The sequence below is a fragment of the Penicillium atrosanguineum genome, assembly GCF_028827265.1.
Source record: "Penicillium atrosanguineum strain IBT 20685 chromosome Unknown utg000002l_segment0_segment0, whole genome shotgun sequence".
NCBI lineage: Eukaryota > Fungi > Ascomycota > Eurotiomycetes > Eurotiales > Aspergillaceae > Penicillium > Penicillium atrosanguineum.
Window position 1 is genome coordinate 3,027,945 of NW_026623134.1, and position 19,084 is coordinate 3,047,028.

A 19,084-nucleotide genomic window follows, 5' to 3' on the forward strand; every position below is an offset into this window, starting at 1 on the left:
AACATTCTTAAAGCCCTAGGAGAGGCGAATGGCATTGATCATATGCTTGCCACTGACGGCATATTCTTGGTAGAATGAGTCCGTCATGGGCCACATGTGCCACCGCGCGGCGATGTCTAGATGCTGTTTGGGGTTGCAGATTACTTAGGGCCATACATCTCACGGTTTCTATTCCATCCACGCTTCGAGGGGTTAGAATTAACTACAATGTTGATTTTTCCCCAGCTATAGAACCAATCTTGGTCTACCTTTTAGTGAGCTCTGGGTTCTTCAAACGCCAACTCCGTCATCCCGCAGAGAAAACGGGGGATATTGGTAGATGTGGCGGAGACGAAGTCATGACGTCAAGAACCGCCCTGTTGAACAAACGGAGACCCGGGCTGCGGCGGAAAGAATCCAAGTTCTAAGAAGTCGTGCATCTCGATTGAACTCGCTAGACTGACGTAGCTTGGAGAAAGCCTGAGTGTGATCGTGCGCGAGACCAGAGACCGCAGACCGCAGACTGTACCGAGAAAGCGCCGAAGTCTACGCACATCTGCATCTATTCAAAGCAAAATATCCGATGAAATTCATTAATGGAGACCAGAAAAAGGAACCCGTATTACATAAACGAGAAAAAGCGATTCAAAACGAAATAGCAGGACTATCAGTAGGGAATACCGTTGGTCATCAACTGGAACTGGTCGTACCCCTTGGTGGACACGCTCATGTACGACTTGCGGGTGAGGTCTCGCATGAAGTCGGCGGCTTCTCGCTCGGTCTTGTCCAAGACAAATCGGTCGCGGAAGTTCTTGAGGGTCTCGGGCTTGAAGCACGGTAGACCGCTATCAAGCATCAATGATACGATATGGGACAGCTTGGCGCAGTACGGACGCGAAGCCAGGAATGACTTGACGACCAAGGACTCAAACCAGCGGTAGGGCTGGGTGGCAGTCGGGTTGTGCGAATTGGTTCCCGGTAGGCTGTGGTGAGCCGGGTTGTGAGTGCCGCTCATCACGGCCACCATCTCGGAGGTGAGCTTAAATGGCGCACGTTCGAACCGAACGCCGCCGGGCGCGATATCAAAACAGAATCCGAAATCGATGTGGATGATATGCCCCGCGTCATCAATCATGATGTTACCGTTGTGTCGATCCTTGAACTGTAAGAGGTATGAAATGACGGAGTAGGCCGCCATACTCTTGACAAAGTTGGTACGTGCCTCCTGGAATCGAATTGAGTCCTCGCCTCCGTACTTAGAGACAAAGTAATCATACAATCCATTCACTGCTTCACGGCCTAGCATATCACGGGAAATGGAGTTGGGCAGCACATCGATAACACCACACCCCGGTGCAGTAGAGGTGACCCGATATGGGAAGACCCAGACATCTAATCCCACGCTGGAGAAGATGCTTCGGAAAGCCGCAATCATCTGCAGGGCAAGCATGTCTTGCCTGCAATCATCGCCAACCTTGAAAATCGCTGACTGCCACACTTCATACTTCTCCAGGTCGGCCTCGGATGTGGGACCGACAAGATGACGCTGCTCAGGCCCGTGAGCCCCAGGGTTATTGCACTCGGCCTTTGCATCTGCATCAACACGTGGTCTGGTCTTCTGAATTCGGAAAGTTGCCATGTATGGAGCCTTTGCGTGGCTTTGCAGGGGCTTTCCGGACTTGCGATCAATTCCAACGACCACGCCGTCCGGGTTACTGGGAAGATACACCCCAACTTCGACCTTGATCTTGCGGAGCTCTTCCTCGATCTTCTCTTTCTTCTCAGGCTTGCTCCTTTTGATATAGGGACGCAGTTTGCCGGAGATGCCGGTGACCTCATTGAAGAACGAAAACTCTCGTTCATAGAAGTTGCACTCCTCGTGGGAGAAGCTTGCGATCAACTTGTCGACAAAGCGATCGATTGTTGGCTTGAGAGGATCAGGCTGATGAATTATGACGTTAGTTATTGAGAGGAAATCGCAACATTGAGCTTAACTTACCACCTGGGATTCCTCGTCCTTGTAAGAATTTGCTTTCATGTTCCATATCACTTGGTGAGCAAACAGTTGAGACAACTTCGCTGTTTCAAGGATGTAACGTTCCACGTAGCCTAGAGCATCGTATCGTAGAGCCTGGACCAACTGCGGCACAAAGTAAAAGCGAACATCAATGGGGTGACTTTCCAGAGCGCGCATGGCATATTGCAAAATGAACGGATGGTTGCCGTAAGCGGGCAAGAAGAATGTGAGAGCTTCGGTTGGGTTCACGGGTGCCCAGAACAAGAGGTACTTCAGCTGATAATTGACATCGGCGGGCAGGGACGCTTCGAACATGATTTCAAGTGCGCTTGCCTCTGTGACGACCTTTTCGGGGAAGTTGAGGATCAACCACCGAAGGTCACTTTGCATCTTAGCCGACGGGAATCGAGAGGCAAGCTGAATCGCCAGTCCGGGACTCTCAGCCCAAGCAAGTCTGAGAAAGGACACAACACTCTCTGTCGAGTTCTTGCCTCCTAGGGAGGACAGGTGGTGTTTTCGCTCCGGCTCCAACGGATTTAACCAAACCCGGAGACGAGATCTTTCGTTCTCAACAAGAATTTGAACCAAGTCTTGTTTGGCTTGTAGAGATTTGCATGGTCCCTGATTCTGAGAAGCGATATGAGCGGTGCTTCGCAAGATAGACAGAACGTCACCGAGGATCTTATCTTCGGCTTTAATCTGGAGGCGATTGCCTCCAAATGACCATCTAAGAAAGCATTTTTTAGTAATAGGTTTTAGGTTTGGTTGTTGATTATAGATGACGTACCTTGGAGGATGCTTGAACCAGCTGAGGGCGGCAGAAATAATTTGATCTTTGAGCTTCCAAGACGCAGAGACATTTTGCGGGCTCAGATGTTTTAGGACCCTCAAGCCGAAGAGGACGATGCGGAAGTGAACTTCTCGAGCCAGAGGATGACCTTGGGTCTGACAAAGAGCCACAACCGTGCTACTAATCAAACGACAAAAGAGTTGCTGGCCCTGCAGGTTCCCTAGGCGGATGGCGTTGAAATGACTCTCAAAGAACTGGAGGACGCGAGAGTGCGGCGAGAGCGTATCCTGGGCCTTTTGTTGCTTCTTGAGCATCAATGCCTTATCTGTCGGAAGCAATTCGATCTTGGTGTGTAGCGGGTCAAGATATCCGAATGTGGGATCGAACAAACCTTGACGGCGATGAATGCTTCTCTCCCATGCCTCGACCACTTCAGCCAGAATGCGCGGCTCGATGCTTGGGTTTTCATGAATGACACCAAGCCATAGAGAGACTCCTAGCTTGATGGTCTCCTTGGTAAAAACCTGGAAAGGCAAGGCAACCAAGTAATGAACAACAGAAAGCCGCGGCTTGCTGCTGCTGCAAATTAGACCTGCCGCCTGCCGCAGAACATCCCTCACCTCAACAAGAGGAATATGTCCTCCTTGCATACTCCGTTCGTACAAACGGGCGAGAGAATATTCCAAGTCCGCGGCAGACTCGGGTGGAATGTCTGCCAAAGGCTTTCGGCCAATGGTACCAAAAATGTCCTCACCTGATCCGTCCAGCAGAGTGGCCTCGGGCCGGCGGTACTTCTGTCGAGTTGTGTACAGAGCCATGAAGTCCGAAGCAACATTGATCTCACTGGCATCATGGCCTTCGATAGATCCTAGCCGTGGATCACTTTGTGGAATGAGCGAGCCCATCTCCAGGGCGAAGGAACGGCCCATTTCAATATGGCCATAAGCGCCATCATCGTCGAACTCAGAGAGATATGTCTGAAGAAGGCCTTTGATGTCCAGAGGGGCAACATTCAGCACTGCTGTTACCCATGCCCTGGCTCGCTCAAGAAAACGATTCAGGGTCACCTTTCTCAGTGCATAGTTATCCGGAAGATCCACTCTGACGATGCCCATTGGAGACACCAGCGATGGTTTCCACTCAAACTCATCAAGTTCTCCTTGGAGGCAGGATGACCACATCACAGTCAAGATTTCCAGCAGGGCGAAGAGAGAATGCTTCTCACACAAGGCAGAGGGGCATTCTCTGATGATCTTGTCTGCACAAAGTATCGCTATGGTTTGCACCCTTTCGATGCGATGGCAGCAAGCCACTAGGAACTCGGCCAACTGTTTCGACAAGTACGGAGCTGAAAAGTCGTCATATTCTCCCGAGAGAGTGTTTGAAAGATAGCAGGTGACTGTCTTTTCGGCGACAGCAGTCATGCAGGTGACCATTTCTGGTGTGGTAAGCGCAGGGTCACGGAAATAGCCGAGAATCTTGGTGCAATCCCCAGACGAAGCACGGAGATGCTCGACCAGCAGCACGGCGTTAAGGAAAACTGCCCGTGGGTAATCCAATTTCTTGATGTCTGATTCTCTGCCAGCCAGCTCTGAAATAAGAATGCGCTTCTGCTCCAACATTCGCTGCGGTCCAGAACCCCTCCGGAGAACTGTGTTGAGCTCCACGTCGCTCTCCAAGGACTCCATGCGTTCTTCAGACACGAGCGGCGGGGAATGGCTTGCAAGCAAACAGAGCTCTTTCAAATGCTTCTGGGCAATGCTTGAATTGAGCGAAATTCCGTGGATCGCGATATTGAACCAAGCATCACGGAAGAGAGACATGATAGCGTCGTCATAATCAACCGTTGATTGTGAACCTTCGGATGTCTTCTTAGAGGACACAAGCAACGCCAACGGCTTCAGGAGAGGAGTAATGTCTCGGGGCGCGAAGACCACCTCTTTGTGACGTTCACTGTCAAGATCGGGGACATCCCCTTTGTTGACGAGACTCTCAAGTAGATGCATGAGATAGACTCTGTAGAGTGGGGAGTCTTCTTGCAGCGTCACAGAAAGATAAGCCATGGCGCACTGAACCGCATCGGAGACCATATCCAACCCTTTGTGGATTCCGTCAAGGTAGATGCGAGCGTAGAATTTCAGCAGGAGCTGAAACTCAGCCTGCCCACCACTCAAAGCAAGAACCGCCGTTTCTTGAATAATGTAGGCGTCTACTGCAACATTAATCTTCCCAACTTTCTGGAGAAGCATGGATTGAGCCAAGGCACTAATTTTGTCGTCGTGACAACCGGTCGCGACAATTACGATGGCATGAACGACGTTCCTGTATGTCAGACTCTCCTCCTCTCCAGTGGCAGGGAAGGAAGCTTGACTTCCATCTCCGCTCTTGGGATAGGCCGGCAGATTGTTTTCGGGTGCAGCTGGGTCCCCGATAGCTTGATTTTGGGAGGACTGGTCAGCATTAGGACTCGGGCTCAAAGCGTTCCCGAGCGAGTACAAAGTGGTGATAATCGAATCCTCGGAGAGAATGCTCAAGATTTGAGCGAGGCACCGAGCAGCCACGGCGACAATGGAACCAGATGCTGCACCCCCCTGAGTCAGGAATTTCAAAAGGCTACGCCGCCCGAGAGATGCACCATTCGCAGACATCCTTGCGAGGATCGCCGTGCTTTTCAAGGTTGTCAAGGCCAGAGCTGTGCACGACATTTGTTGGGGGTTGGTCAATGTCTCCTCAAGCCAAGAAAGAAGGACTTCGTTGTTGGCTGCGTCCTCGCCGAGAACAACGCAGTTCAAAAATCCGATTAAAGCATTACCTTTCACGGAAAAAGCAAGCTGCTGTTGCGAAGGCGAGCCTACTTGTAAATAGTCAGAACCATCTTCAAGCTGGTGGATTTCTTCGCTGATCAGGTCGGTGATCCGCTCGATGAGAGCGATATCTGCGTCGTCGTAGCTCTTGGCAATCCCAACACCTGCCATATATTCGTCCAAGAGCTGATCGTCAGACATATTTTGCGATCCGATGAGGGATGCCGCGCAGGATTTGGCAAAGCGCATGAAGCCCTCCTGCACCAGCATTGCCCCTAGCGGGCGGCCGTTGGATGCATAGCGCCTGGCATATTTTCTCCAGTCCTTGAAGAAGTTCTCGGAACCGGCAACGTTACGAATAGTGGACGATGCTGTCTCCACCGCAATCATGAATGGCTCAGACAGCATGGAACGCAGATGCTCGATGATCTGCAGCTTCTCAGCTGCAGACCATATCACCGTGTACTTGGCCGATGCTTCCAAAAAGCCGACCAAAGACACAGCAATCGATAAGATTGCTACGGACTCATGAGCGACTCCTCGGCCCCCAGCTTCGGACTTGGAATATTGAAACGGCGTCACAGCCCTAATTGCCTCGGCGCAATTCTTCAGGAAACCGTTGGCCGCACCAAGAGCGGTCTTGCGCAGGGGCGGATACTGTATACCCAGGGTTAATAGAGCAGCAGTCAGGTTATGGGTGAGAGCCTCCCAAGGCGACGGTTTGACGGTTTGTAGGAAGGGCGACAACCGGAACAATTGACTGGGGGACTCGGGCAGATATCGAGCCAGCTGTGGAGCCAATCGTGAGGCATGTTCGAGATTGTCCACGAACGAGGCCGCCCTACAAAGCGCTAAAAGAACATCGAGTTCGCGGACACCCTATACAAGGTTTCATTAGCATGACGTAGAATGACAGAACACGTGCAGTAGCGACGCACCATTGGGACCCGAGAGGTCGGAGCCTGGTCTTTGAGCACTCCATTTAAAGCTGCATCAGGCTGGCGTGTGCGAGACTGCTGGGCGAGACGAGCTAATTCGGAGCCATCATCACGAGCGGGCGACTTGACGGCCAACGCCGCAAGTTTCTCAAACGCAGAGCGTCTGATCCCACCTGAGAGACTGCAACAAAGAGTTAGCACTTGAACATTAAGGGCAACAGACCAACGTACCCATCCATTCTGTGTAATACTGGAGGAGTGCACAGTTGGAAGATGAGGAAGGGGGTAAGTGGAGAGATGCACGTGTCGGTGCGCGAACCTAGGTCCGGCCGAACCAAAGCATCGCTTCCTCTGGAATGAGAGCGGTAAACAAGAGTATATTCTCAATATTTTATACTCTGCTATAGCTGCATATTGTGCTATTTATACACATTTTCACGTAGAATGATAACACGAAAACTCCCGTGTTTGTTCCTGTTAAGGCGGGTGGCGGCGAGGTCGCGAAACCGCACGAGTAGCTTTCTCTTGAGCCTCACAAGCTTCCTTTCACCTGACCTTATCCCCTCAACCTCAACCCTCTCAAAGATTCCTTTGATCTCAGGCAAAGAACCAATCTTCTAGATTGGAATTGCAAGTCAGACTCTGAGATTTTATTTGTGTCTGAGTTCTGTCAATGCCGCAGGAAGCCGCGGGTAATCGCTAATTGGTCTGTGGATATCGCCTGCCAATTCGAGGTCTTGTGTGATACGAACGAGAGCCATGGCGCCTCGTGAGAAGAGCTCGCTCAAACGAGGCAGGGTCTGTGATAAGTCGAGCCGCGTGTGGAGTGACTCGTCCGCTTACCATTATCTTCCAGGCCAGTATCGACGCCGACTCCTCGGATCTCAAGAAACCGCGACGCTCCCAGAGAATCTCGAGCCAGCAGGAGACCTTACAGACCCCAGTCGACCGAGACTATCTCCCAACCCCGTTGACTGATGCTCGTTCGACCGCCACAGACATCCGCAACGAGGTCACGGCGACTCCTCCAGACAGCCCGAGTCATCATCGCCATCAGTCTCCGACTCATGTCGACTTCTCACAGGGCCTTTCATCTCCGCCAGGTGACACACAAGCACTCTCCCAGTATGTCTATCCTCCGAGGGCGTTTGCGGACGAAGTGGAAGACGAAAGTGCGGAAGGAGTCTGGGGGGTACCTGATCCCGCTGGACGAAAAAGTGAGCGGTGCATTCGTCCTGAAGAAGCGGGATGGCTGTTCTGGAGGTGACGAACCCCCTAAAGATAAGGCCACCAAAAAGCCTGTGGCTCGCAAACAAGGAAACAATCGAGCACCCGGAGGCTACCTGTTTGGTCGTCACCCGGAATGTGGTCAGTAAACCTCTCGTCACAACCCCACATATACAGGCACTGACGGTATACCAGATTTGATGATTGATATCCCTACAATTTCTAATCGACATTTTCTTCTTTTTCCAGAGAAGAAGAAGGGCGATATGGTTGCTGTGCTGGAGGATCTTTCCAGCAATGGAACATTCGTAAACGATGCGATTGTGGGTCGCAACAAGCATCGTGAGCTCGAGGATGGAGACGAAGTTTCCATCTTGAACGAAGCACGATTTGTCTTCCGCTATCCTCGGACACGAGACACCAATGGCTTCAGTCAACAGTACCGGATTCTCCAGCAGCTAGGGAAAGGTCATTTTGCTACCGTTTACCTCTGTGTTGAGAGGGCCACCGGGAAGCAGTTTGCTGTCAAGGTCTTTGAGAAACGACCGGGCGACTCACAGAAAACACAGACCGATGACACCCTACAGCAGGAGATTGCCCTTCTGATGGGTGTCAACCATCCCAATCTCCTCTGCCTAAAGGATATCTTTGATGAAAATGATGGAGCTTATCTTGTTCTTGAACTGGCTCCCGAGGGTGAGCTGTTCAACTTGATTGTGAGCAAGGAGAAGCTCAGTGAAGCCGAAACCCGGCATGTGTTCCGGCAGCTTTTTGAAGGATTGAAGTATTTGGTAAAGACTCCCAAAGTCATCAAACAATGGATAAACATACGGCTAAGACCCCTTTTCAGCACGACCGTGGGATTGTGCATCGCGACATCAAACCCGAGAACATTCTTGTCGCAGACAAGAAACTGACGGTCAAACTGGGAGACTTCGGACTCGCTAAAATTATTGGAGAAGACTCTTTTACGACAACCTTGTGAGTTAATCCTTGTTTTCTCTAACAGGTGACAGCCCGCTAACATCTCTCAACAGATGCGGAACGCCAAGTTGTAAGTGAACTAGAGGCATGGTAGTCCTGGACTCGAGACTGATTCTGACAGATGTGGCCCCTGAGATCCTACAAGAGACTCGGCGGCGACGATATACGAAGGCCGTAGATGTTTGGTCCTTGGGGGTCGTTCTCTACATCTGCCTCTGTGGCTTCCCACCCTTCTCCGATGAACTATGCACTCCTCAGAACCCATATACGCTAGCCCAGCAGATTAAGATGGGTCGTTTTGATTATCCATCACCTTACTGGGACTCCGTGGGCGACCCAGCCCTAGACCTGATTGACCGGATGCTCACGGTAGACGTGGAGAAGAGGATCAGCGTGGAGGAATGTCTTGAACATCCGTGGATGACCGAGAAATACCCCAGCATCAACGACAGCACCGATGGGCTGACCGGCGCCCTGGGTAATCTGGACTTTGCCCGGCGCAAGGTTGAACGCGAGCGGACTATGCTCAGCAGCGTCAACGATGTTCATTTCAGCGAGCATGCCGAGGGCAGTGAAGCCCCGGTCAAGGTCTTCCATAAAAACGAAGCGGGCAAGCGGGTTCACAATCGACCGGCCAAGGCGTCTCACCGTGAGCGATCGCCTGGCAACAAGGACCCAAAGGAGTTCATTAACCTTGGTGAGGGTGGCGATGCTGCCTTGTACGACGAGCCTACGAGTCGGTACAAATAAGGAGTTCTGTGGTAGTTTCTTTATTGCTTTGGGGGTCCTTGGGAATTCAGGAATTACAGGAAAAGGTAATGAGGGAAGGGAGAAATTTTGTATAGTGTTGGTATTCGTGTTCGTTATAGTGCTAGTGTTCACATCGTGCGATCGCCAGGCACCGGCGGAAGTCGCCTCCACCGGGGTGGCGTGACGAAACTATTTGCATCATGCCATTAGATCCATTTCAAGTATAGTTGTAAATACCTGTACGAGACTCGGGAAACAATCATGGGAATATGGCTATTGGAGTGTTGTTTCTATAAAATAAAATAAATAGAAAAAAAAAAAAAAAGGGAAGAAGAAAAGAGTGGCCTGGACAAGGAACAGGGGGCGGGTCCTTCAATCTTGCCTTGCGACTCTTACCGCGAATGACAGTGGAGATTATTATTTTACAACCCCCCTGTTCTTTTCTTCCTCATCCTTTCTTGTCTCCTTGAAGGGTGCCTTTCTTTTCGTCATGGGTCTCTTTTCTAGTTTCATTGACTTGTTCTGCGAGCGCTGCTCGACCGAGTCCATCTGGACTCTCGCTCTGGTCGGCGCGTTGTCCTTCATCTCCCTGTCTGTCGTCGTCAATGTCCTGCGCCAGTTGTTGTTCAAGAGCCCCCACGAACCTCCTATGGTCTTCCACTGGTTCCCCTTCGTTGGCAGCACCATTAGCTATGGCATCGACCCCTACAAGTTCTTCTTCAACGCTCGTGCAAAGGTGTGCAGCTCCATCCCCTCCATCCCCTGGAAAATCTTTCGCGACCATCTCTAATAACAATGTTCGCAGTATGGCGATATTTTCACCTTTGTTCTTCTCGGTAAGAAGACTACGGTCTATCTCGGCACCAAGGGCAATGATTTCATCCTCAATGGCAAGCTTCGCGACGTTTGCGCCGAGGAAGTCTACTCGCCACTCACCACCCCGGTCTTTGGTCGCAACGTAGTTTACGATTGCCCCAACTCCAAGCTCATGGAGCAGAAGAAGGTAAATCAATGAAGCGTGTTAAGAGCAACTCTCTCGGAATAATGTGCTAATCAATTGGGTATTAGTTCGTCAAATTTGGCCTCACCTCCGAAGCGCTTCGATCATACGTTACCTTGATCACCAATGAGGTAGATGACTTCGTCAAAACGGCACCCGCATTCAAGGAGCCCAAGGGCATTTTCGACGTCACAAAGAATATTTCTGAAATCACTATCTACACTGCTTCGCGCTCGCTCCAGGGCAAGGAAGTTCGGGATCGATTTGACTCCACTTTCGCGGAAATGTACCACGATCTCGACAAGGGCTTCGCTCCCATTAATTTCATGTTGCCCTGGGCGCCGCTTCCCCACAACCGCAAGCGCGACGCTGCGCAACAGAAGCTGACTGAGACCTACATGGACATTATCCGCCAGCGTCGCGAGTCTGGTGGCAAGAAAGATTCCGAGGACATGGTCTGGAATCTGATGTCGTGCATCTACAAGAATGGCACCCCAATTCCCGATGAAGAAGTTGCCCATATGATGATTGCCTTGCTGATGGCGGGCCAACACTCCTCATCTTCCACCGCCGCTTGGATCATTTTGCGCCTGGCTACCTGCCCCGAGATCGTGGAGGAGCTCTACGAAGAGCAGATCCGAGTACTTGGTTCTGATCTTCCTGCTCTTACCTATGAGAGCCTCCAGAAGTTGGACCTGCACGCCAAAGTAATCAAAGAGACCCTTCGCATCCACGCCCCGATTCACTCCATCATCCGCGCCGTCAAGAACCCCATGCCCGTGGAAGGAACTCCCTACGTTATTCCCACCAGCCACAACGTCCTCTCTTCCCCCGGTGTGACTGCCCGTTCCGAAGAGTTCTTCCCGAACCCTCTGAAGTGGAATCCCCACCGTTGGGACGAGGACACAACGGTCAAGGAGGATGTCAAGGAGGAAGACAGCGAGCAGATTGATTACGGTTACGGCCTGGTCACCAAGGGCACCAACAGCCCTTATCTTCCCTTCGGTGCCGGCCGTCATCGTTGTATCGGCGAGCAGTTTGCCTACGTGCAACTGGGTACTATCCTAGCCGCCCTGGTGAGGCAGTTCAAGTTCTTTAACCCTCCCGGTGCCAACAACATTCCCGAAACAGATTACTCGGTAAGTCACTTTCTATACAGAGCCTTCAATGACCGTCTGAGCATTAACACACTTCACAGTCTCTGTTCTCCAAGCCTATGGGCAAGTCCTTTGTGTGCTACGAGAAGCGTGGAGACAAAGCATAGACTGCTGCAAATCGGCAACTCTATACAAGCCTCAAGAACACTTTTCTGTTTTGCGCAAGTGGCCCTTGATTACACTTAATGACCTTCCTAGCACCTAGTCTCGACGCTTTCAGAACGATTGTACCCTTTTGTACATTAACATCTTTCTTTCCTCTTTTCTCGCACCTTGTGATCGAGTCCATTCCCGCCGTTTGTGTTGATACAGTCACCCTATCTATTTATAATCAAACATGATCCAAGACGATCATAACGAGATTCGACATGGTTGAAGTCAATGTAAATGTTCGATGAAGCTCCTTGGTGCGAGAGTAGTGTATATAGTACATTGCAGATAAAAAAACACACAAGTCCAGTCCTTAAGGGGGGGTCAAGAGATATGCAAGAAACGCCACTCCGCCATCACCTTACGCTTGTTTTCTCCGCTCCTCCAGTCTCTTCTTCGCCCTCACTTCCACCCGTCGTCGTTCACCGCCGTCAACCTTCTGTCCTCGCTTGTCTTCCCACATGCCCTCCTGCACGGTGATCGTTGCAGCAGAGCCATGGCTACCCTTTACTGGCTGAAGGAATGGACCCATGATCTTCGAGCCGCGGTGGATTTTCATATGCGCAAACTTCCGCAGCTGTGCAGACGCTGAGTGCTTATATTCTATGACACCCGGGGCGAGGTTGACGATGGCTTTCTTCATGCCCGGTGTCAATGTGGCCGATGAGGCGATGGTGGGTTTGGCAGCCTGGTCTTTCTCCTGGGGTGTGAATTCACTGGGGACTTCCACCACTTGCAAATGGGCGACGCCGTCAACAACTCGTTCCAGATCTCCTCCGGGGCCGTACAGTCCATTCCTGAACTTCTCCCGCTTTCGAATGAGATACCGCCGCTGACGAGTGTTTTCAATCCCGGCTTCTCGGAGCTGGGTCGAGTTAAGGGTGAAAAGTTGGTCCCACGAGGAGATTTTGCTCGCGTGCTTGGACATTTCTCGGCCGATCAACATCAGGAAGGTCTGGACATCGGGGACAAAGGGGGTCGGAGAAGGCACCGAGGGTGTCACATTTCGGTGGAAAGGGCGAATGCATTGTCGCGAAAGGCCGACCGACTGGATAATTCGAGACGGAAGGCCCCGTAGTTGCGAGTTGCGCATAGCCATGACGGTCCTGGCGTTTGTTGCAAGCACAGTCCCGCAAGCACCAACTGTCTATGTAAACCAAGCAGACAGGATCTGTAGGATCAGGCTCGTATCGGTCCCCCGATAGGTGCTGCAAGTTCCAATTGGATAATTAAGAGGTGGAGGGCCGGTGAGAGTTGAATTGCCGGTGTTTGCGGGTGTCTGCGCTGGAAATTTCGGAGACACTCGACTCGGGATCAACGATACTCCGAGCTCAAGCATTCAACTGCTGGGGAAACATCGTCCGCTTCTCCCGATCATTAGCACCATGACTTCTCGTTAGTTCTGTCTACGGCCTTTTCCGTTACCTAGATCATTCGGTCTGTCATAGGGCACCTTGTTCTGAGGCCAAAGGGCCCCCGCTCACCCTCTATTCGCTTCCGATATGGCGGTCTCTCCGTTTGCCTCGCGCTCTCCTTCGGTGACAGTATCATCGCCCAATGCTGCTCTCAGACTGAGAGCAGCCGCTGCTCAAAATGCCTCCGGGCCGTTAGCCACGGCAAAATCCGTGCACCATGCAGATCGCGAACTTACCGAACAGCTAAACGATGACGTGCGTCGGAAATATGTCAAAGGTGAGTTGAAATTCTCAGTTCGACAATGACGAGAGCATGAAGCTCACGAGAGATATAGATAAAAGATTAGGTGAAGGAACATACGCCATAGTCTACCTCGGGTACCTCCGCGACAAGCCTTCGTCCTACGTCGCAATAAAGAAGATCAAGGTCAATGCAGAATACAAGGATGGACTCACGATGGACGCGATTCGAGAAGTCAAATATCTTCAGGAGCTGTCACATCCGAATGTCATTGCCCTACACGACGTGTTTTCTTCCAAGGACCAAAATCTCAATTTGGTCTTGGAGTTTCTCCCCGAGGAGATCTGGAGATGCTCATCAAAGAGGCGGACATACACTACGGCGTGGCCGAGGTCAAGGCCTGGATGGGCATGCTGGCCCGAGGCGTATGGTTCTGTCATGAGAACTTCGTACTCCACCGGGATATCAAGCCCAACAACTTGTTGATTGCGTCGGACGGCGAGGTCAAGCTGGCAGACTTTGGTCTTGCCCGATCCTTTGCCGATCCGTATCTCAACATGACCCATCAGGTCATCACTCGCTGGTACCGTCCTCCCGAATTGCTCTACGGAGCGCGGCAGTACTCAGGCGCAGTGGATGTCTGGTCGATGGGGATGGTCTTTGCAGAATTACTCCTTCGCATCCCCTTCCTGGCCGGTAACACCGACGTAGATCAAGTGACCAAGATTTGCGAAGCCCTCGGGACACCAACGGAGGAAAATTGGCCGGGCGTGTCCGAGCTACCCAACTACCTTCCACCAGACACCCACCACCCATTGCAGGGTCGAGACTTCTTCCTCCGCATGTTCCCTACGGCAGGCCCGGTGGGATGCGACTTACTGATGTCCATGTGTACACTGGACCCTCGCAAGCGCACCACCGCGGTGCAAGCCCTACGACACTCTTGGTGGACGGTCGAGCCCCGGCCAACCAGGAATGAAGATCTCCCGCAGAAGCCGGGAACTAAGAAGATGGGCGAGGACCTCGGCCGACGAGGGGGAGAGATCGATGACGGGATGTTTAAAAATGCAGCGCGACAACTGGACTTTGGTGCTATGAAATAATGACCATGTATTATTCGTTCCTCTCTTCGGATTGTAGCCGCATCCCATGGATCTCTCGTACGTTCCACATCGGACTCCCGCATGCAGGCGCAGCGACTACTTCCTACAAGGTGACAGGTCTGAGACGCAGGGTTGGGAGGAGGGGACGGAAGGAAAGAGAACACTGACATCCCGCACGATCCGCTGTCATGGACAAGACGGGACCTCCTTACCTTGGATCTATTTGAAGGCCCTCACTTCGGAATCCCCTGGAAATAAGGATCAACGTCGTGGCCGTTGCACATGGACATGGTTCGAACCAGGGTTCCTTAGACGAACCGAGCAGAGGACGGAAGGAGATCGCCGATCGCAAAAGAACCCAGAGACCCAGAGACCCAGAGAGACCCAGAGAGACCCAGAGAGACCCAGAGAGACCCAGAGAGACCCAGAGAGACCCCCAAAGACCCCCAAAGACCCGAAAGGCCCTAAAAACTAGGTAGGATCCACCTCGATAGAAGAGAATTGATTTGTCCCCCTTTTCCCCAATTGAGGCCGAACCTCCACTTTGCCACTCGTCATTGGCACTTTGTCAGGAACGCGCCTTGTCTCATTCGAGTCTTAGGCCGTCGGTTTTGGCCTTCCCCTTTTCTCTGTACCATCTAATAGCACTTGGCCATTTAATAGCACTTGGAAGGCACTCGGAAGGCACTTGGAAGGCACCAAGTGCCTTCAAGGCACCTTTCCTTCGTGTACCCTTGAGGGATGTATCCCCGTGCCGTGTCAATACAGGGGGCAAAGGCACAGAGGGGGACTTGATAATACTTGTACTTGTACTTATAGAAAGGATAATAACATTGGCTGTTTTCCCGCCTGCGGGGGGCCACCAACTCTTCAAATCTCCTCCTCATTTCCTTCTTCTATTCTACACTCTTCCTTTCTTGCACGGCTACCTACTGCGGCAGTGGCGCTTCGTGGTCTTCGTTGTGATCGCAATATTTGATTCTGTAAGCGCCCGAAACCGGAATACTTTGTGTTCTTCAAAAAAAAAAAAAAACAACCCCCCCCCCCCAATGCACGGCCCTACTTCCCCGGTTGTCTCGACGCATTTATTCTCACGTCGAGGTCCACTCTCTTTCAGCACCTGTAAGCTTGTTCGGTATTGGGCTAATCGCGAGAAATGCAGTCTTGAACGCGATAGAACCAAAGCCCGACGCGCAAACTGGGCCATCTTCACAGTCCCGCATGGCCGTTGTTTTGCCTAGCCTGCCACTGAATTAAGGACTTGAGGAGAAGACGCCTCTGTCTCTATCTTATACAAACATGGCCTCCATGTCAGCATTACCTCAACCGTCACGGCCATCTTCAAATCCTCCTACCAGCTCTTTACCACCAATCCCTAACCCGAAAGCGCGAAAGAGCACCCCTGCTCCCGATACCCCTCGGGCCGCCTCCCCGTACCAACTCTCTAAGCTGCGGACACCCTCAAGCCCGAAACCATCACTCGCACGCTCCCCTCTCTCCAGCTCCAACTCGACCTCCAATCTCAGCGCGATCCGATCGGCATCCAGTGGCCGTACCCCCGGTAGCCCCGATAAATCCTTACGTCGCACCATCAGCATCGCATCCTTCCCGCAGCCTCCAAAGGCCGCAAGTCGGTCTTCGACCGCATCATCTGTCTCTGGTATTCCGGGCACCGTCACGCCGGCGAGTGTAAAACCCAAACGGAGTTCACGACTCAGCACCGGCACCACTAGCAGCTACCGAAGCTCCAAGACCCCGTCGCTACTCAACGGAAGTGCCGATGGCAATTCCATTTTAGCTGATCCACGAGATCTCGCGAATCCCGAAGGCTCTCCGTCACACAGCAGAAGCTCGTCCGCTCAAGGATCGGTTTCAACCAGCGCAACGACATTCGAGGACGCAGATGATGCAACCGGGATGAGCAAAAGCAATACCAAACAAAAGGAGGCCAAGGGCAATGTCCTCGTCAGTGTCCGAGTCCGACCTGATGCTAATGGAGGGGACATGTCGAGAACTCAAGGCGAATGGTCGGTCGATGGGCGCCAAGGTCTCATTTCCTACCGAGGCAAAGAAGGCGGGGATTATTACTACGGTGAGTGCAACCCCTCCGGTAACTGTCATGGGAGATTCGGAGAACTGACCCTGTAAGATAATGTTTTCACATCGCATGAGAATAATGCCAAAGTCTATGACTCGGCCGCAAAACGACTAGTTCGGCGGGTCATGGAAGGTTATCATGGCACCGTATTTGCATACGGTATGACGGGAACTGGCAAGACCTTCTCGATGCAGGGAACTGCAACTTCCCCTGGTGTCATCCCGCTAGCCATCACCGACATCTTCTCGTTTATTCGCGAAACTCCCCATCGGGAGTTCCTCCTTCGAGTCAGCTACCTGGAAATCTACAACGAGAAGATCCACGACCTGCTCTCGGCCTCCACCAATGGAGCGGGTGCCGGGGTGCCGCAGCAGGAAGAAATCAAGCTACGCGAGGACAGCAAACGAGGCGTGTATGCGACGCCGCTCAAGGAGGAGATCGTACAGAGTCCGACCCAGCTCCTTCGGGTCATCGCGAGAGGAGATCACGCCCGGCGAACGAGCAGTACTCAATTCAACTCCCGCAGTTCTCGAAGTCACGCAGTCGTCCAAATCGTCGTCGAGAGCCGAGAGCGAGTTCCCGCGGGAAGTTCACAGGACAAGCGATCAGGAATCGCCCCTGGTGGTGTCCGCGTATCCACATTAAGCTTGATCGATCTTGCTGGGTCGGAACGGGCAGCCGACGACAAAGAGCGCCGGACCGAAGGTGCCCATATTAACAAGAGCTTGCTTACCCTGGGCAACATCATCTCCAAGCTTTCGGAGAGTAAGGATAAACAAGGCAACCCAACGGACAAAGATGGTCGGCACTTGCCTTATCGTGACAGCAAGTTGACGAGACTTTTGCAGTCCGCTTTGTCTGGTGGCTCCCTTGTGAGCATTCTTTGTACAGTTCAAATGGTGTCTAGCATCAATGCAAACTCCGGTGAAACACTCAACACGTTGAAGTTTGCTGCCCGAGCAAAGAACAGTATCGTCAGTCACGCGAAGAAGGCTGAAGAAACCTATGGCAGTGGTGGCGGAGACTCTGGAAGTCGCGTGTTGCTCGAACGTTATCGTATGGAGATCCAAGCTCTTCGGGGCCAGCTCGACACGCAGGCCAAGGCCCAGGCCGAAAAAGAAATGAAGTGGGACGAGCAGCAATTTGAAAAAGAAGCCCAGGCTCGCCACGAGGAGCAGGTGCTGGAGATGCAGCTGGCTCGAACAGCCCTGAAAGAACGTATTGAGCATCTCAATCGGTTGATTCTAAGTTCCAAGTCCACAGGTGTGAACAGCCACGGCAGTTTGTCCGCTGCATTTGGTCGGCTTTCAAGAATGTCAGCCACCGAATCAGGAACACGCTCGCTGCGTTCGTCGGCAAGTCAATCCACTCTGGGGGCTGCCCATTCGTCCATACGACCCATCTCGTTCATGTCAGTGAACAGTAATGAACCCTCGGGGGGTATGCTCTTCCCCAACGGATCATTCTGCAACGACGAGGACGATGACCTGGGTGAATTTGGTGACGGCAAAGCTAGCCTGCAGCGGCAGGTCACTGCATTGCAGGCGGATTTGGGCGACAAGAATCGATACATCTCCACCCTCGAGCGCCGCCTGCTCCAAGCCAGACGTTCTAGCCACTCTCGCATGTCGATGGGGGTCAAATCTGGGAATGCGACAATTTCCGAGCACCCGGACGTGATGGCCCTGGTTCGCGAGAAGGATATGGAAATCAATGAACTCCGGATCCAGCTTGACGACAAGGACCGTATGCTGGCTGCTCTTCGGTCTGCTGCGCGACACCGAGACCTGGCAGCCGTGACTAATGAATCGCAATCACCGGAATTGAACCCACAAGCAGAGGCAGCAATTTCCGGTCGTAACAGTCCCCCGGGAACTAGTGGCACAACCGAGAAAGCCGCAAGCCCAGAGCCTGTACTGCTGCCAACGAGACTCGGCGTGAAAGAGGAAGACCGAGGAAAGAACATGGACGAGGTGTCCAGGATGTTGGATGAAATGATCCAAGGTCGGGTGGGAAGTGGCCACTTCGACAAGAGCGCTATTGGCAATGTCCATACTGCATCCAACGACAGTCGACGCGTATCGTCGTCGGCGGAAGTGGCAGGATTGAACCCTACGCCTCTTCCTGTGGACGTCGCTGGTTCCCCGCCAACTTAGTAGCCCACGATGTGCCTCTTTTTTTCCCTTGTTTTTTGTACTTACTTTGACGCCTACCACTTCCTGTTGATCTGATACCCCTAGCCATCTGTTTTCGCTCAGCCCGCTGTGTTTCTAGAATTTGAATTTTTGGTTTTGTTGGCGCTTCGGGAAATGACACTGTATTGGGAGGCCATTCGTTCTCAAAGGCGAATTTATAGTATATGCTACCCAGATATTTAATCAACATCTTATCAACATCTTATCAACATCTTCATAAAATGCAAGAGCACGAC

General features: G+C 52.1%; 7 protein-coding genes across 7 annotated transcripts; 5 read left to right on the plus strand and 2 right to left on the minus strand.

The window, feature by feature from the left end:
- Positions 1-646: 646 nt before the first annotated feature.
- On the minus strand, positions 647-6,767 carry stt4 (1-phosphatidylinositol 4-kinase STT4; the record flags this gene model as incomplete). Its single annotated transcript, XM_056882992.1, has 5 exons — positions 647-1,921; positions 1,979-2,723; positions 2,784-6,469; positions 6,529-6,709; positions 6,760-6,767. 5 exons carry the CDS (start codon positions 6,765-6,767, stop codon positions 647-649), a joined length of 5,895 nt encoding a protein of 1,964 aa, XP_056744833.1.
- Positions 6,768-7,655: 888 nt separating this feature from the next.
- On the plus strand, positions 7,656-8,672 carry N7443_002937 (Major facilitator superfamily domain general substrate transporter; the record flags this gene model as incomplete). Its single annotated transcript, XM_056882993.1, has 2 exons — positions 7,656-7,896; positions 7,951-8,672. 2 exons carry the CDS (start codon positions 7,656-7,658, stop codon positions 8,670-8,672), a joined length of 963 nt encoding a protein of 320 aa, XP_056744834.1.
- Positions 8,673-8,826: 154 nt separating this feature from the next.
- Positions 8,827-9,489, plus strand: N7443_002938 (uncharacterized protein; the record flags this gene model as incomplete). Its single annotated transcript, XM_056882994.1, has 1 exon — positions 8,827-9,489. The coding sequence occupies one exon, from the start codon at positions 8,827-8,829 to the stop codon at positions 9,487-9,489; it is 663 nt and encodes a 220-aa protein (XP_056744835.1).
- A 490-nt stretch (positions 9,490-9,979) lies between these two features.
- N7443_002939 (cytochrome P450) lies at positions 9,980-11,753 on the plus strand (the record flags this gene model as incomplete). Its single annotated transcript, XM_056882995.1, has 4 exons — positions 9,980-10,225; positions 10,295-10,492; positions 10,558-11,628; positions 11,688-11,753. 4 exons carry the CDS (start codon positions 9,980-9,982, stop codon positions 11,751-11,753), a joined length of 1,581 nt encoding a protein of 526 aa, XP_056744836.1.
- A 404-nt stretch (positions 11,754-12,157) lies between these two features.
- On the minus strand, positions 12,158-12,895 carry N7443_002940 (mitochondrial 37S ribosomal protein mS41; the record flags this gene model as incomplete). Its single annotated transcript, XM_056882996.1, has 1 exon — positions 12,158-12,895. The coding sequence occupies one exon, from the start codon at positions 12,893-12,895 to the stop codon at positions 12,158-12,160; it is 738 nt and encodes a 245-aa protein (XP_056744837.1).
- Positions 12,896-13,298: 403 nt separating this feature from the next.
- kin28 (TFIIH complex serine/threonine-protein kinase subunit KIN28) lies at positions 13,299-14,555 on the plus strand (the record flags this gene model as incomplete). Its single annotated transcript, XM_056882997.1, has 3 exons — positions 13,299-13,488; positions 13,547-13,770; positions 13,803-14,555. 3 exons carry the CDS (start codon positions 13,299-13,301, stop codon positions 14,553-14,555), a joined length of 1,167 nt encoding a protein of 388 aa, XP_056744838.1.
- A 1,299-nt stretch (positions 14,556-15,854) lies between these two features.
- Positions 15,855-18,809, plus strand: N7443_002942 (putative kinesin family protein (KipA); the record flags this gene model as incomplete). Its single annotated transcript, XM_056882998.1, has 2 exons — positions 15,855-16,647; positions 16,705-18,809. 2 exons carry the CDS (start codon positions 15,855-15,857, stop codon positions 18,807-18,809), a joined length of 2,898 nt encoding a protein of 965 aa, XP_056744839.1.
- Positions 18,810-19,084: the final 275 nt, after the last annotated feature.